Below are 16,899 nucleotides of genomic sequence, written 5' to 3'. Positions count from 1 at the left end.
CCACCATCCACGGCCCCAGCGGCTATCACGTTGTGGATGCACCACGCCGTGGTGGAGTCAACGAGCGCTGAGGAGATCCGGGAACGAGAAAGGGATGTAGGAGACCGGCTATATCTGCGCCTAGTGCGCGGGGGCGGGGAAGCAGAACGCGACGGGGACCTGGATGGGCGTCTGTCCTTGCTCCGGCCTCTGATTGCTCGGGAGCGAGGCGGGGTTACAGATCTAGAAGGGGATCGTCGCCTGGCCCTATTCGGTTTGCGAGGTTGGGGGGATCGTGAGCTTGACAAAGACAGAGAACTTCGCCGCCTTCCCCTGCTTGAGCGGGGTGGAGGGGATCGGGAGAGTGAGTAGCTTGTCGACCTGTGGCGAGTGTCCTTGGCACGTCCGCGACGGGGAGGGCTGATTGAGCGGGATGGAAAGCGTCCGCTACCTCTTCCGCTAGCGATCGCTTTCTGACCCCGCGAATCTGACCGCTTGCGTAGAGGAGATCGACGACGTACAGGAGAATATGAGACAGATCGAGATCTGTGGCTCGCAGGAGATAGCGACCGAGAGTATGGTGGTTGTCTACCCCGGCGCCTAGGTGGAGGTGTCGGTGAGCGGGATGGCGTAGAGCTATAGCTTCTGCTACTGCTTCTGCTAAGGCTTCCCCCTCGAGATGAGGGAGAGCGGGAGAACGAGATGGAGCGTCTTCGGCCACGAGAGGATGAGCGAGAGCGAGAATACGAGCGCGACCTGGAAGAACCAGTGTATGACGAGTAGCTTGAATATGAGCTGACTGATTCTGAGTCTGATTCTGCTGCTCGTGCAGGTAAGGCGGGAAAAGTAGGTTTAGGTAGATTCTTCAAATGCTCGCGCATCCCTTCTGTGAGAACACCCATACCAATACTAGTAAAGTAATTGATCGAGAAACGCGTGTTTCTTGGATTATCAGTCGGGAACAAACCCTCAAAACTAGGTTGGAGTATATCATCATTGAAAATTTCCTGCAGTTTCGCCATTCCAAGAACTTCGGCCAGTTCCTGGAATAGTATTTTAACAAAGATACGGCTACTAGATGTTGTCTCTTCTTCGTTGAGATGAATAATGGACAACGCATGCCAACCAATCGCGTCCGAGCTGAGCATATGTCCAAAGAATTTCGCAATGTTCCGAAGACGGTTTGTTTCGTAGCGGTGGATAGTATCGTAATATTTGATGAAGGCCTCTTCGAACAGATCAGCCCAAAGACGGTTGAGTTTCGCAAAACGCTCCCCGATCAAGCCATAGAACTTGGAATAAGTCCGCTCCTGAGAGCAGCATTCGATGATCATGGACGGCAACTCCGACTCCTGTCCCGGTGGCAAAGTGATCTTCATGAGTTTGTGGCAGCATTCTTCAAAATCAATACTCGACATAATAGTTAAATAGATCGTCCTCCTGAGGTTAACAAGATCGGTATTGCTCTGATCCTTAATGTCCATTTGCTGGTCTTTCTCGGCTTCCTCATCCTCATCGGAGCTTTCATCCGATTCACCCTCGTCCCCGTCTTCGTCATCACTCCCTTCGCCCAGAATCTCAGCTTTTAACTTCTTATATGCATTTTCATGTTCCTCCCACTGAGGATCATACTTAAATATATTCAGACCATCTTGGACATCGATTTCATCATCAAGACTAATGCGATGCGTGATCTGGTCTTCCTCCTCGACGAGATCAAGCTCTTCCTTGATAGCAGGGTTATCTTTGTAATGATCCTTTCGGACCTGGAATAGAACTTCGATCATATATTGAACACGCTTATCAATATCTGCCTCGTGAAGTATGTTTCTGAACTGGTCAAACACAGCAAGCGCGATTGGCCCTCCCATTTCCTCCAAGTATTGTCCGACCTCCCTAGTAAGGCCAACAGCAATCTCCACACTATCATCCGTAGGTTTGTGTAGCAAAAGCAGCAGGATTTGAGCAGCTACCATTTCATGTGCCACCTGTTGATTACACAAGTGGGCAATAAAGGTGGTCGACGAGATGCAAACGGCTTTGTCATTTCGCTTGAAGGCCTTGCGGAACTGGACTATGAGCCGATTTAGCAAAAGCTCTCCCACCTGCGGAAGTTTTGTGTTGACAATCGCGGCCATGGCGGCATATATTGGAGTAAACGGCAAACTAGCAGCCTGAGCTTTCATAATACTTCGGCAAAAGAGACCTCTGCCGCGAACGAGATTCTCTCCAAAAAGCTCAGAACGATAAATTTGATGTTCGAAACGTTGACTTTGTTGATCAGACCGTTAAGGGATTTCTTCAGGGCCTCCCATGACATCCGCTGATACTCCTTGCTCGTCTTATCAGTGATCTGAGCTTGAAGTGCTCTAAGTTTCGCTGGAGGAATGTAAGTTCCACCAGAGCGCATATTCAGCAGTTTTTCATATTCCGCCTTCGCAGCAGCTTGCTTCTCTTCTTCGGTCAAGGGCTTCGCAGGAGCTTCTCGTATTCGAAGCCGTTCGGTGAGCTGACGTTCTCTCTCCATATGACTGTTTGACTCGCCATGAGGAAAGTCAGGCCCTCCACGAGACGTCCCGTTTGGAGGAGAACGACGCCGGTCAGGTGAAGGGGATCGGGATGGTGGTGACCGTTTTCGAGTCCCAGAAGGCTGGGGAGAGTAGGACGCGCCCGGTGGGGGAGTAGGCAGACGAACTGCTGACTGTAGCATCACCGGATCTTCCATTTCGAGCAGGACGTGATGCGGTTTGTCGTTACTTCCAAGTCATATTAAGATATTGTAATCACTTGCGTGGCTGGAAGTGTTTGCTGGGGATGAATGCTTGTTCAAAATGGCAGAAAAAAAACGGCATCATGGCTTTAGCGCCTGAATCCATCACGTGATATACAATGATTCCAATGTTATTTTGCCGACCGCGACCCAGTCAGGAGGAAGCCGGTGAGAATTTGACCTTTCTCAACCCTGATTACTATTCAGCAATTAGCAACGTTGGTTTTCTTGATAGCCCTTTCTTTTTCAACCCTATTTAGGGATTAACCTGATACCTCACTCAATCCCCGGACCTGAGCTACCTCTACTCTTCGCAGTGATGGTGATTTTTCATTCCTTGCTCTGTATACAATCAAAAATTTGCTAATTGTTCATTTACAAACAGTTTGGACGACTTATTGGATTGGCCATGCTTTTAGTGGCAACTGCTGTTTACCTTTACTACACGGCATGGACTCTACTCATGGTATGATGAATAATTTTACCGCTTTTCTCGAGCCGCAAACGCAGAAAAAAAAAAAAAAAGGGGGGGGGGGGGTGGGGGGATTGAGGTCGCGCAGCGCAATGAAAATGTCTTCTGACCAACTTTCTCGATTGTCAAGTATAGCCCTTTGTCGATGACGGCCATCCACTCCATGACCTCTTCCCACCCCGTGTCTGGGCAATCCGTATTCCCGTTATCCTGACGCTACTCGGATCTGCGGTCGTGGGTTCATTCCTAGGTGTTGTTATGATTCGAAGTAATCGGAAAAAGGCTGCCAAAGCGAAGGCAGCATCGAAGAAGAAAGCTTGACGACTGGACCCTATTTCTATTATCTGTGATATGCTCTTTTATTCCACCTATGGCCAGGGTTTGAGAATAGACAAGCGAACAGGGGGAGGTGGAGCATGCAGTCAGGCCAAATATCCCCCGCAGCGCTTGAGTAAGCCGTGTTCTAGTACCGTTATATACGTTAACAATGCGACTTTATTCGAGCATAATCGTCCTACAAAGAGGTTTCGATAATTGGTGTGTGATATTCATCATTGCTCATGCTTTCACACATTCATAGTCGGATTTATCCGTCTCGAAATATTGAAGGTGTTCATACGGCTCTTTTCTGTGACAAGACACTGACGGATCAGAAATAACATATCCGCAATGTCTCAAATAGCTTCAGGGCTTGGTACAGAACATTAAACACAACCAAAGATCAAGGGCGAAGATGTCATCCAGTCAGCCGTTTTCCAAACCGTAATGGAATGATAATTTTTTAAAGAGATGATATGTATCAGTTATTTAGACTTGCGGCCACTTATTCCAATGAGACAGGCAGCACACCCCTCGCTTTATCATGTCATGCAGTTAATAGACCCGATGTACCATACAGATGATCAAGAAGGATGGATCTATCCTAGTCACATGATTGAGGTTACGGGTCATTCAAACGTCAAAATGTTTTTTGGAGCTGGTGTTTTCGAAGAAACATTCCTGATTATTCTAAATTCAAAAGAAAACAAGGATCGTGTACGTAGTAGAGGACGAATAATCCTCAGTTTGAATACCCCAGAAAAACAGGATTCAAACAACTACTTTTCCAAAAGATAACAAATAGGATACGTACAAAATACATGGTCGAAGTCGAAACCGGCGTGATGGTTTTTTTTTTCAGCGAACACTCCTAGGTGTTACCTCAGGGATGCTGTTCTCACGATCTGCCACGAAAGCCAGGATTTGAAGAATAAGAAATACCACAAGCACCATAACCAGACATTGGCCCTACACAACCTAAGTGCATCGGATCGCCTGGTATGTCTTGTGCAAGCAAGTCTGGTAAATGTATTCTGTACTGTGTCCAGCAGCTAACAATCAGCAGGTGACGCAGAGCACATGACTTCAACTCTTTGCCAGTCTTGGCACTTCATTATTTGCCTTGTTTGCACTGTTTGTAGTCGGCCAGGTTGCTTACCTAACTATTATTTTCCATGACGCGCCGTCATCCACAGCCAATCACAGGTGCCATCCTCTCACCTCGCTGGATGTGTCATCGTTGCCCCTCTTGTCGCTCCATCCTGACTCTCCTATCAACAGACCTACAACCACGCTTACAACTCGCTTTCTATCGAACCAGCTACTTTGATAATAATTTATGGAACTATCCCGCTGCATCTGCCAGCAGCTTGTTCGTGTCTACTGAACCTACTTGTCACCTGTGAACATTTCCTTATAGAAACAAGCAGCTTGCTCTGGAAGCTCTGTTCCTCCCATATCCTTCCACCTCTTGATCCTCCTCTCACCTGTCTGTGTACACCTTACTGCCTCACGGCTTCTTGTTCTATAGCTATCTTGTGTTTATTTACGGCGGTATCTGGCATATCTGGAATATAAACCTGCTACTTATTCATCATATCCGTCCCCATACCATCCTTGACTGTTCCTATCATTCATTCGTCTTCTCAAATTCACAGACCGTCGATCGCTATCCTGGATCGCCTGCCTACCAAGCCTCCTTAAAAATACGAGGACCACAGAAGGAGTGATTCACTTCTTCGCATCGACTTCTACGTATTTCTCCGGGATTTCCTGCGCATTTCACGGCCCTTCAGTGGCCACCTCCTATCATTTTTTGGATGCCCCCAGCGTCTAACCCCTCACGCCAGCAAAGTCGGTCCCCGGCGGCCAAGTCACCGTTGTCACAGCAGCTCACAGCTCCAACTCAATCAGGCCTTAGCCGTCAATCTAAGAAAAAGAGAAGAAATGTTGCGGAGCGAGAGGATGGGGCCGCCAAAACTGAAACGCAGGCGCATCCGGATAGCCAGTACGTGACCAACTCCTCCGCTGCTTTGTGGTTGTCGTTAGCCCCAGCTCTTTCCATTCCCTCTGCAATTCTCGTAACTTAGTACGAGTCAGCATAGAATTTATGTATCTAACGGCCATATACTCTACTTCTATAGAAGCGCGTTCTCCCCAGCCTTGGAGCCGGAAGATATCACCCTCGATTCTCAGAATGTTGCCGTGCAGCAACATCTAACCCACGTCAATTCTCCAATCTTGGATACTTTAAACTCGTTGAGTGGCCATGATAATAGTGATACCGTCCATCGAACTGATTCCTGGGCTAAGTCCATTCCGTTTGGAAAAAGCCCACCCAATGATCTGATAGATGGGCTGAGCATAAGCGCATCGCCACCAAATTTTGCCTCACTTGGGGAAAAAGGGGGTTTCAGCCATAGCCCTTCACCAGCCTCACAACCGATGGGGAAGCCTCGGCCCTTGAGCTATGGAAATGGCCACCCGAATTCTACGCCGGCAAGGTATCAATCTGTGGATAGACAACGTTCGTCCAGTAGTCATCACATGCACCAAATTCCATTGCCTCATCTACCACAACCACATTTTTATTCCGCGCCCGACATCGACATACCGCATTTCCCAAGTCCCAGTATGCGACCCGCAGGGGAAGGTGGCTATACTTTCTGTTGCTTTGATGCGATTTCGAATCCACATTCAAAATCAAGTAATAAATTTGGTGGCAATGTCATGTTGATTGGGAGTGATGGGTATTTGGACGTGCTTAATGTTGAAGGCGATAAAGCCAGAGTAGTCGGGAAGCTCGATGGACTAAATGGAAGAGTACTAGACGCCAAAATTCTGACATGGGCGTCTAGGGTTGATCCTTTCGCAACATATCGGCCACTCATTGCGATATCTATACACGGGCCCGCTCAGACAGTCGACGATGGCGGCACCTCGTCTTCCGCGGATTCGGATCAGGTCGAAATAGTACCAGCAGTACCGAACCCACGGTCAAGGCGTGATGATACCCTACAAGTGCAGACTCGAGTTCAAGTCTACTCCCTCAAAACACAGGAGCACATAACAACACTCTATTCAACAAAACCTGTGCCCTGCTACGATCCCTTCCCTGGCTTGCCGATCTCCGCTTCGTCACCCGTTGGAAACCTGAAAATATTTGCAAGTGGAAATTTTGCTGTTATCGCTTCTGGCACGAGTGGCGAGGTTTTCATTTATAGTATTATCTCCCAGTCGTCACGCGGTTTTTTTCAGTGCCTTGGAAAAACTTGGACTAGTATGCAGTGGAAAGATGTCCGCAGATATTCTAGCTCGTCGAACTCGACAAATGACCTGGACGATTTCCAATCTGATACTAGCCGGCCTTCAACCAATTTAGACACTCCAATTTTATCTCTTAGTGGTCGATGGCTAGCTGTTGTTCCACCGTCTGCCTCACGCCGAGTTTCCCTCCATGGAACCATTCCCTCGCATCTAATCCAGAAGAAAACTTATGGACTAGATAGTCATACCCCTCCTTCTCGTCCTTCAATCTCGTGTGGGGTTGACTCTGGGGAAGGAGAGAGCCTCCTCAATAAGGTTGCAAGAGGAGTCACACAAGAAATTTTCAAAGGTGCTCGATGGATCGGAGATCAAAGTGTCCAAACCTGGAATAGCTACTGGAATAAAGACGCTCAGTTAACGCATGCGACTCCTTCTCGTCGCTCTCACCAATTTGACGCGCAAACCGGACACAATATTCTTCCGCCAACGCATGCGCCTGATACTCAATCAGGCTTGGTTTGCGAACCCGATCTTGTGTCCATCATTGATTTGAAGAAATGTGAAGAAGCCCATGATATTAAATCGGGATTTCCTACCCCCATTGCCACATTCCAACCACCTAATGGATGCAGCTTTCTTTCCTTCGCACCTAACGGTCTCATGCTGCTAACTGCCAGTAAAAAGGGGGACATACAGCATATTTGGGATCTCATGCAGGTAAAGCACTGCAGATCTAGGGCATTTATATCGGATGATCCAACTTCAAACGCAGTGGCTTCCAATCCTCCGGCTCTTCATGTGCGACAAGTCGCGAGATATGCCCGACTGACGACGTCAAGTATTGTTGATATTGTATGGACTGCTCCCACGGGGGAGCGCTTAGCGATTATCACTAAGAAAGGCACTGTTCACGTCTATGACCTTCCACGTGCTGCATTCCAATGGCCACCTCTCCGCCGAGTTGCGCCCTCTAAGATGAACCAAAAGGATACTTCAGCTATTGAAGACCATGAAGAGGCTCCTCCAGGTAACCCGTTCTCTGCCGCCATAAAACTTGTTGGTGGCACAACCCAGCCTATTCTTGCAGCTGTACGAGGTCGTGCGCCGAGTGTCGGAGCAGCTTTCCAAGGTGGTGCAGGGGCATTCGGCATTTCGGCTGCAACGGGAGTTCGTGGTGGTGGTAAGGCTGTCGCTGCTGGTTTGAGTAAGTCAATGGGTGCGGCAACCGGTACTATGAACACACTTCGACGTGTGGGCGAAAACCGCCTGCATCTCTCTGCCTTTTCCAGAGACACTGCTCGTTCTCGAGTCACTTGGCTTGGTACAGAAGACGAACCCTTCTTAGGTGTCATTGACGGCGGCAAGTTTACAGCATACAGAGTCCGACGGAGTTCTTCAGCTGGAAAGAACAAACAAAGTCACTCCGTTATTGGAAGCAAATTAGCGGATATCCGATTACCAGCTAATGCTCAGTTGCTCAGCGGTCCCGAGCAGGCATTGCCCATGCCGATCGAAACTCAAGTTTCCGGGTTCTGGTATTTGTCCTCACCTACACTCGTACGACGCTCGAGTGGCAAGCTTAAATCACAGCCACTTTCCCAGGCTGAAATCGAAGCCAATGCACCGTATCAGCCATTCCATACCGACCGCAGAGTAAACCTCATGGTTTATCCTACCAGCTATGAGGAGAAGGTTGTCATGCCGACACAACAACCATGGGTTTTTGGGGACGATATCCCTTCGATAAAACTCAATTTACGCCCGGCCACCCATAGCGATGAAGATGGCAAAGATAATATCGATATCGGACGCAACGCTGGTCCTGGTGAGATAGAGAATTTGATCAGTCTTGGAAACGCTGGAGATAATGTTGAGCATGTAGTGATTACAGCTCGAAGGAAGAAGCGGGCGACAGCTTCATCCTCTACCGTCGGTTGTGCTGCCACAGCTGATGAGGATGGCTTCTTCGAGGATGACTGTGATGTTTTAGATTTCGCACGAGATCGAGTGTGATACAAATACTCCTTTAGGTGTAAATCATCTCCTTTGTTTGGCTGTATTTGTTCTCTACCGCACTCTTCCTTATTTCCTCATTTAATTAACTATATATTTTTCTTTCGACTCCCTCATTCTTCAGGCTGTCAATTCATTACGATATCAGGACCCGGTGTCCATTATCTTTACACCATGCATTTCTCTTTTTTTTACGCCTTGTCCCTCAACTCTTTTGCATGTAGGAGGATAGATTTGATCCTGGTGTTTAAAGGTCCTCCATTCGTATTTTCATTCAATTGGCATCGGCGTTCTTGAGAGGACATACCCCCAGTTTACAAACATGGCCCTGTGGAGTTAACCCATCCTATTTTAAAATTATCTTTTGGATGCGACGCATGTAGATTTTCGGCCCCCTCTCTTTCTTTTCTTCTACCTTCCTCTGCCTTAAAGCTGCGTAACGCATATTATATTCACTACCAGGAACCTGTCTACAGTGATTTTATGTGTTCTTTCGTTCTTCCCACCCCCCTCTCCTTATTTTGAGAGATTACTTGCGCAAAGTGAACCTATATATCTATGAGTCTTCCCCACGTCCTTTACTTGAAGGCGTTACTGTTTTGACCTTCACTTTTTCCACCATCAGACAGATATAATCCCAGCCGAACATCGCTTGATTGCTAGCCTCATTCCCCCTCAGCACGTCGATTTTGCTTTGTCAAATTCTTGACCACCCTCGTCTCCGATAAGGAGATAGGTGATTAATTCCCCCCGTTTTCGGATACATGCAGGCAGGAATTTTGCAGGGTGATATGGGAGCAGGGAAATTATATGCTGGATGTCTCTATATGAATGTTTCTTCGCACATATATAATTATATATACTTACATTGGTTGCCTTGTTTGTTTTCAAGAACATGCTGCATATTCATCTGGGGATGTTTGGTCTCGCCTATTTGAGATATATCCAAGATCAGTACTAGTATAGTACTATCATCAAACAGCATACCTCATGAATTCATATGTAAATCCTAATGCAAGGGAGAACAAGGATTGATTTTTCGGAGTAAATTGGTACTTACATACTTTGAGAAACGACAGAAGGCCGTTGATTTTTTTGACTTCACGCGCAAATTTTGAAATGAAAAGCATCAAAAATAATCTGCATTCATCGAACATCCCCATCCCTTCCTCTGTTCTCCTCAACCCACCAATTCCTAAACTTCCTCAACCTCACCGTCATCACCCTAGCTATCGCCCTCCCAGATTCCGTCTTCATCATCCCCTCCAACCTCTGCAATTTCGCTCCAAAATGCTTAATCGCCTCGTCCAACTCCCAGCTCCCCTGGCCCCGCCCCTTACCAACCTCTCTGCATTCCTGCACGATAGCTAGCTCTGGATACCCTTCCTCAAAAAATGGGGCGGCAGATTACATTCGGATCCTTCATTTCCGTGGAGAAGGAGACGTTTCGAAACTACCTTTTGGACTCTGGCGGCCGGGGAGGGATCTGCGCCGTTGGAGAGGAATGCGTCGTAAACGACGTTGGTGCTGGTAGGAGTGCTGCTGGTAGGCCGGGGGGAGGGGGGGAAATGAGAATACTTCCTATCCCCGATGTCATTGGAACAGGACCGCCAGGGTTATGACGGCGTCATTGTATGGGGTTGTGGTGAGTGAGGAGGTCGAGGATTGGGGCCTGCTTTGCGCGCTCGGAGGCCAGGAGCTTATGCGCGAGGTGCACGACGCGGTGGACGTGGCGGCGGGTTGTGGGATGGGATGGGTCATGGTTGCGCATGCATTGGGTTATATATGTGGTCATGCGGTTGATGAGAATGTCGGTGCTGGTGGCGCCAGTGGCGGTGGGGAATGTCCCTGCATGCTTGCCTATGATGGGTATGGCCGCGTTGGGTGGAAGGGGATCCATTGTATTGGTTTTACCTGCTTGTTTGTGGAACGGTGGCTGCGCGTGGGTGGGAGATGATTACAGGAGGTAGGAATTGGAGCTTTGGGAACGGGGTTGGAAGGTCCTCTAGCTAGGTAGGTATATTTATTACCTAAAACGGCTGTATTCGAGGTACAACATACTCAGAAGATGGACGATGGCAAATTTTGGCATTCTAGGCTAGCTAGCTTTTAAGCAATAGGCTAGTTTTGACTGCATGTAATTTTTGTTTAATCTGTAAATATTGCATGCTATTGCCTAAAAGAAGCGCTAGCAGCCAGATACATGAGATGGCATCAATATAACTAACTAGTGGAAGATGAAATTAAAATCATTCTGTGGAGACAAACTTGGCAAGTACTTGCTTATAGCATTATTTTTGAATGTATCTAAAATGGTTGGTTTTATATGTGCAGGCAGGGCATGTAACGAGTTAAATTGTTATCAAATTTCACGGTAAACAGGCCAAAGACATTATTACATATCATGCGAGCCCCATTTCTACCAATAAAGTAAAAGGGAAGATGGTATGACAATTAATTTCCCGCATGAACACAAAAAGGATGGTTAATTATTCAAACAGTCAATCGATAGACAAACATGAGAATGTGAAACATAGCATTCGCTTGTTGAAGAGGAAGCATTCCGCGCCCTGTCCAACATCATTAAATCGCCCGTTGTTTCCCAAGTAATTAATGGCTCCTTACAACCCGAGGGCTGTTCCAGGTTGTAGTGCAATGTTCTTTTTGGATGCATTCGACGCACTTACAACGCCAAAGCAGCCATGAGGAGACCGATGATACCAGCAGCAGAGGATCCGAGTTGGGCGTTATTGGCAGCCGCACCAGCGGATGGAGATGCAGAAGAGGTAGCGCCAGTCTGGCTAGCACCAGTCTGGCTACCATTGCCAGTTGTCTCACCACCTATATACATCATTAGTATCCCCTACCAAAGCAGGATGCAAAACATTATTACTGGGGAGGGAGCCAGCAGAAACTGCAAGACCCATCACAATATTAAAAAATATAAATGAAATCATCTTACCGGAGCCCGATGAACCAGTTGGGGTGCCAGCAGTTCCGGTAGGGTTTGGCATGGCTGAGGTGACACTGAAGAAGTGTTGTTTGATACAATTTTCTACACACTGAACATGTATATCCGTAGCTCCAGGAGATCCGTCGCCTTTGGGGCATTCTGCTGTGCACGCGGTGGTGTCGTTGGCCATGGCGTTATTGGGACAGGGGACATGGAAGCACTCCGCTTTGCAGCACACATCCGCGTTGGCACCTAGAGTTGGAAGCAATTAGTACGATCTCAAGCACCATTTGTAACAATTGCACATACATTTATTAGCACACAAAACAGTAGGAGGAAGTGGAGCCTGTGACTGTTGCGGCTGGGAATCTTGTGGCAGGGCGGAGACACAAGCAAGGAGGCCAGCAAGGGCGAAGATGGTGAAAGCCTTCATTCTGGCGGGTTGCTCGACACTAAAGTAAGATAAAAGCTCTTAAAAGAGAGTAAAGAATTGATTAAAAATAGATAGAAAGAACGCGGGAATGTAAAGAACAATTTAGAGTTGGAAGACGGCAAAAGAGTGTATAGATTTTTGTTCTGGGGGAAAAGAGCAGAAGAGAGGAGGAAGAAAAATCCGGGGGCCCCTGTTTTCGATTTGACTCCAGCTCTTGTTTTATATGATGCGGGTCGGGCGACGGGGGGAGAAACCCAGCAACGCCCCATGTGACCAGCCAGGATTCAGCGCTGGATCTCCGATTCAAGCTGGTAAGTTGTTCCTGGGGAGCTCCACTGGCGCCGTTCTTGCTGTCCCAACCCCTGAAAGCCTGCTAGCTCCTGCGACGGAGAGCCAATGGGCCTCTGGTGGCGTTTGTGACCAGCAAACCTTGACCCAATGTCTGGCGGAAAACCTGATAGCTCACTGTGTTTGAACCAGTGGAACCACCCAATTCGGCACACCGAGCCTGGTGGAAGTGCAAGAAAGCAAGAGGCTGACACAAAACAATGCTCGCTTCGAGGTCTCCAGACCTGTATTCTGTCACTGTCTCCTGGGGAAATCCACGAATTCCAGAAACCTCTTCTCTCTGCCTTGAGTTTCTGTTGTTTCATCGACTTTGCCACCGGATCCGTCACAGGTGTTTTAAAACACTGTTTGTTACGGCTTAAGGGTGCCATGCTCTTCTCGTCTTCCAACTTCCCAAGGGTCAACCCTGGGAGGTTGGTCGTCTCATGGACTTTTGACCTTTGGTGGTTGAAAGCGCTCTGGAGGATGTTCGGCCTCATTCCCATCGCTCATTTGCTAAGCAGGGTGTAATTAACTACTTCCAATTCCCTTAGTATGATTCATTTTTTCCATGCTGTACGGAGTAAATCGGGAGGACCCGCCAGGGTATTAGGGCCAGCTTCCAGACATCTTGATCACGTGGATGCGCGTTGTGCCACTACTCAGTTGCCTTGACGCGGCGGCTCCAAACCTCGAAATATCACCTCGAACCACACCTCGAATGTCACCTCGAAGGCCAACCGAACGACGCTGACATCAATTTGGAGCCCGGCAAAAACGGAGCCGATAATAGATATGGTTCCGTCTGGCTCCTAGGGTATTTGGTTATTCATCCCGTACTCTCGTGTTTCTACTTAAACCCCCAGTACAATGTCGAGCTCCTTCGGCAGTGAATTCAGCAACTTCGATGATGATGACATCCTCCCCGTTGTTAATGACGCCACTTCCGCTGATTTTTCAGCTGCCAGCTCTGACAGCTCTCGAGCCCCGAAACGAAGACGGTTGAGCCATTCCCGGACAAGTGACAAAAGAGACGCTCGCACTTCTTGGGGTACCCTCAGCGGAACGGGGCACGAGAGCGGCCATGAATCAGGTCAAAGCCAAGACACTCTGCCATCGCTTCATCGAGCACCGGTTGCCAGGCGCAAGGATGAAATTAATACAAAGCCAACCGGTCCAAAGTACAAAATATATCAGTCAAAACACCCCCGTGCCCAAGAACCGACTTTCGTTACTCAGTTGACCCAACCTCCATCGAGCCCATCGATAATCCGTGGACCTCGGTGGAAGAAGCCTGACCCAGAGGACCTTGCTGTAAAACGTGCTCCAACTCCCGTCATTGACAGGAGTCGGAATCTTCCGGAGACAAACAATAATGATATGGATGGGGATTTAAGAGTTGCCATTGCCGCATCTCTGGAATCTTTTCGAAGAGAAAACAAAGGAGACATGGAACCATGGCCTAATCCTAAGGAACGAAAAAGTCCCGTCTCATCCAATTCTAATTTTGGGCCTCAGGATGCCTTTTTTGATATTGGAGATATCCCTGAAGACGCCTTCGACTCTTCCCTGGATTCATCATTTGATTCGCCCCAAAAGGCTCCCGTTTTAGTTCCATCGTCCCAGCCTTTTCCTTTTCAATCCTCATTCCGTCAACAAGGTAGTTCTCAGCAGAGAAATTTGCGGCAGATGACATTATTTGGTGGGCCTTCTCAGACTATCAAACCGTCATCATCGTCACAATCTATGTCACACAATTGGCCCTTAATAAGCCTCAACGAACCTCCAACACATCACAGACTGGATTCTACTGCCATAAAATCTTGGGTATATCCAACAAACTTAGGCAAGAAAAGAGAATACCAATTTAACATTACCCAACGCGCTCTGTTTCACAATTTACTCGTGGCGCTTCCGACTGGCCTTGGGAAAACATTCATTGCCGCTACCGTCATGTTGAATTGGTTTCGGTGGACTACAGACGCCCAGATAGTTTTCGTTGCTCCAACAAAACCACTGGTCTCCCAGCAAGTTGTCGCATGTTTCGGTATTGCCGGGATACCTCGGTCACAAACTGTGATGCTTACTGGGAGTACAGGGCCAGCAATACGTGCTGCGGAATGGCAGAGCAAGCGGGTTTTCTTCATGACACCTCAAACTCTTGTTAACGATCTTAAAAATGGACATGCAGATCCGAAACGGATTGTCCTACTTGTCATTGAAGAGGCCCACCGTGCCACTGGTGGCTATGCCTACGTTGAAGTGGTGAAATTTCTCCAACAATACAATACCAGTTTTAGGGTTCTTGCGTTAACAGCAACTCCCGGGTCATCGGTGGAAGCTGTCCAAGAAGTGATCGATGGCTTGAATATATCTAAAGTTGAGATACGAACGGAAAGAGTCGCTTGACATTCGTGAATATGTTCATTCACGAAATATTGAAATTGAGACTTTTGATTACTCTGAAGATATGATCATGTGCATGGATTTATTCGGCAAGTCGTTGCAGCCCGTCCTGGATAAACTTCGAAGCCAGAATGCCCATTGGGCAAAGGACCCGATGACTCTTACCCCGTACGGACTCACTGTCGCCAGAAAGGACTGGTTGAAGTCACCCGCTGGGAGGAATGCAAATAATGGGCTCAAGGGTATGGTACATGCCATTTTCTCGGTACTTTCGAGTTTGGCCCACGCAATAGACCTCCTGAAATACCACGGGATTGGGCCGTTCTACCGCAACCTCGTTTCATTTCAGAGCACTTTGGGTGCAGGCGGTAGTAAATACCAACGCCAAATCGTTGACGATGGGAATTTCAAAACGCTGATGAATCGGCTGAGGATGTGGACCAATAATGAAGACTTTATTGGGCACCCGAAACTGGAATTCCTAAAAAGGGTCGTGTTGAACCATTTCATGGATGCGGAAAAAGATGGGGACGATTCCATTGGAAATAGACATCCGTCAGGTACGCGAATAATGGTGTTTGCGCATTTTCGTGACAGTGCGGAAGAGATCGTGAGGGTATTGAAAAGACACGGTCCGATGATCCGTCCACATGTGTTTGTTGGGCAAGCGGCTGCGAAAGGATCAGGTGGGATGGACCAAAAGACACAACTCGAAATCATCGAGAAATTCAAAGAGGGGACATATAACACAATTGTCGCTACCTCCGTCGGTGAAGAAGGCCTTGACATTGGCGAAGTTGACCTCATAGTGTGTTATGACTCTTCCGCCTCGCCCATCAGGATGCTACAAAGGATGGGTCGAACCGGAAGAAAAAGAAGAGGGAATATTGTTCTTCTTTTGATGAAAGGCAAGGAAGAAGACTCGTTCACAAAAGCAAAGGATAATTACGAGAAAATGCAACGGATGATAGCTAGTGGGGCTCGTTTTACGTTCCACGATGATAAGTCTCCACGAATACTTCCGCGAGATATACATCCTGCAGTGGATGAACGACAAATAGACATTCCAGTTGAAAACTCCCAGACCGATTTACCGGAACCCACCAAGCGAGCGAGAGTTCCTAAGCGGCTTCCCAAGAAATTTCACATGCCTGATGGTGTTGAAACTGGATTCACCAAGGCATCTCGTATCAGTGGCATGAAGGTGAGCCGCAAGGCTACTGAAAGCCTCCGCAAATCTCCGCCAAAAGTCGTGGAAGTTTTTGATATCCCGCCATTGGATGAAGTTCTTCTTTCGAAGGACGAACGAAGAGAACTCGAACAAAGATATTGCAGTATCGGGGGCACGAGCCCTCAGTTTGTCTCCAGGCCACGAATTGATGCCTATCCCGAGCTGCAAAGATCTTACCGCCCAACAAAGTTTGTAAAGCACGGGGCCGTCACCTGCCGACTCGTAAAGGCTTTTCAAAATATGAATGCCTTGACAACCGACTGCGCGGACCATTTTAAAGCTCATCTACACCCCGATGACCAAATTGAGCAGTACGAAGCTGTAGCTTTGAAAGGCACTGACCGAAGGAAACACCCTTCTTTTTCACGGGTCCACGAGAAATGTCCTGACCCGCCCGACCTTAATCGACAAATACACCATTTTAACAATGGGTCCCAGCCATTTTCTCCATTGATGCGTTCCCAATACTCGCCCCAGCTCCCACCGAAAGATCGATATCTCAGTTCTCAAGGTAGTGCAGGGGATGACCTCGAACTTCCTGATGTTGAAACGCTTTTCAACCAGCTTACTGGGAAGCGAAAAGCGGAACATGAGCAACAAAGTCCGTCAAGAGGCACACGGGGAAAACTGTGTATAGTTAGCGATGACACTGACGATTTTGATATTTAGAATTGCCATCTTCGTTGTTTTTGGCTGTGGTAATATACATCTGCTTGGAAAAGAAATCGAT

General features: G+C 47.9%; 6 protein-coding genes across 6 annotated transcripts; 4 read left to right on the top strand and 2 right to left on the bottom strand.

The window, feature by feature from the left end:
- Positions 1-844: 844 nt before the first annotated feature.
- On the bottom strand, positions 845-2,704 carry HCAG_04758 (conserved hypothetical protein; the record flags this gene model as incomplete). Its single annotated transcript, XM_001540868.1, has 3 exons — positions 845-888; positions 947-2,153; positions 2,186-2,704. 3 exons carry the CDS (start codon positions 2,702-2,704, stop codon positions 845-847), a joined length of 1,770 nt encoding a protein of 589 aa, XP_001540918.1.
- Positions 2,705-2,868: 164 nt separating this feature from the next.
- On the top strand, positions 2,869-3,542 carry HCAG_04757 (conserved hypothetical protein; the record flags this gene model as incomplete). The annotated part of the gene is made up of 3 exons (XM_001540867.1): positions 2,869-2,967; positions 3,135-3,215; positions 3,357-3,542. The coding sequence occupies 3 exons, from the start codon at positions 2,869-2,871 to the stop codon at positions 3,540-3,542; spliced, it is 366 nt and encodes a 121-aa protein (XP_001540917.1).
- A 510-nt stretch (positions 3,543-4,052) lies between these two features.
- On the top strand, positions 4,053-8,819 carry HCAG_04756 (predicted protein; the record flags this gene model as incomplete). The annotated part of the gene is made up of 5 exons (XM_001540866.1): positions 4,053-4,256; positions 4,461-4,538; positions 4,960-5,028; positions 5,390-5,547; positions 5,684-8,819. The coding sequence occupies 5 exons, from the start codon at positions 4,053-4,055 to the stop codon at positions 8,817-8,819; spliced, it is 3,645 nt and encodes a 1,214-aa protein (XP_001540916.1).
- Positions 8,820-10,437: 1,618 nt separating this feature from the next.
- On the top strand, positions 10,438-10,776 carry HCAG_04755 (predicted protein; the record flags this gene model as incomplete). The annotated part of the gene is made up of 1 exon (XM_001540865.1): positions 10,438-10,776. The coding sequence occupies one exon, from the start codon at positions 10,438-10,440 to the stop codon at positions 10,774-10,776; it is 339 nt and encodes a 112-aa protein (XP_001540915.1).
- A 726-nt stretch (positions 10,777-11,502) lies between these two features.
- On the bottom strand, positions 11,503-12,205 carry HCAG_04754 (predicted protein; the record flags this gene model as incomplete). Its single annotated transcript, XM_001540864.1, has 3 exons — positions 11,503-11,660; positions 11,782-12,024; positions 12,094-12,205. The coding sequence occupies 3 exons, from the start codon at positions 12,203-12,205 to the stop codon at positions 11,503-11,505; spliced, it is 513 nt and encodes a 170-aa protein (XP_001540914.1).
- A 1,197-nt stretch (positions 12,206-13,402) lies between these two features.
- On the top strand, positions 13,403-16,838 carry HCAG_04753 (predicted protein; the record flags this gene model as incomplete). The annotated part of the gene is made up of 3 exons (XM_001540863.1): positions 13,403-14,192; positions 14,514-14,797; positions 14,913-16,838. The coding sequence occupies 3 exons, from the start codon at positions 13,403-13,405 to the stop codon at positions 16,836-16,838; spliced, it is 3,000 nt and encodes a 999-aa protein (XP_001540913.1).
- Positions 16,839-16,899: the final 61 nt, after the last annotated feature.

The sequence above is a fragment of the Histoplasma capsulatum genome, genomic scaffold (genome assembly GCF_000149585.1).
Source record: "Histoplasma capsulatum NAm1 scaffold_4 genomic scaffold, whole genome shotgun sequence".
Classification (NCBI taxonomy): domain Eukaryota; kingdom Fungi; phylum Ascomycota; class Eurotiomycetes; order Onygenales; family Ajellomycetaceae; genus Histoplasma; species Histoplasma mississippiense.
The sequence above is the reverse complement of the archived record's forward strand: the minus strand, read 5'-3'. Positions and strand labels throughout refer to the sequence as shown.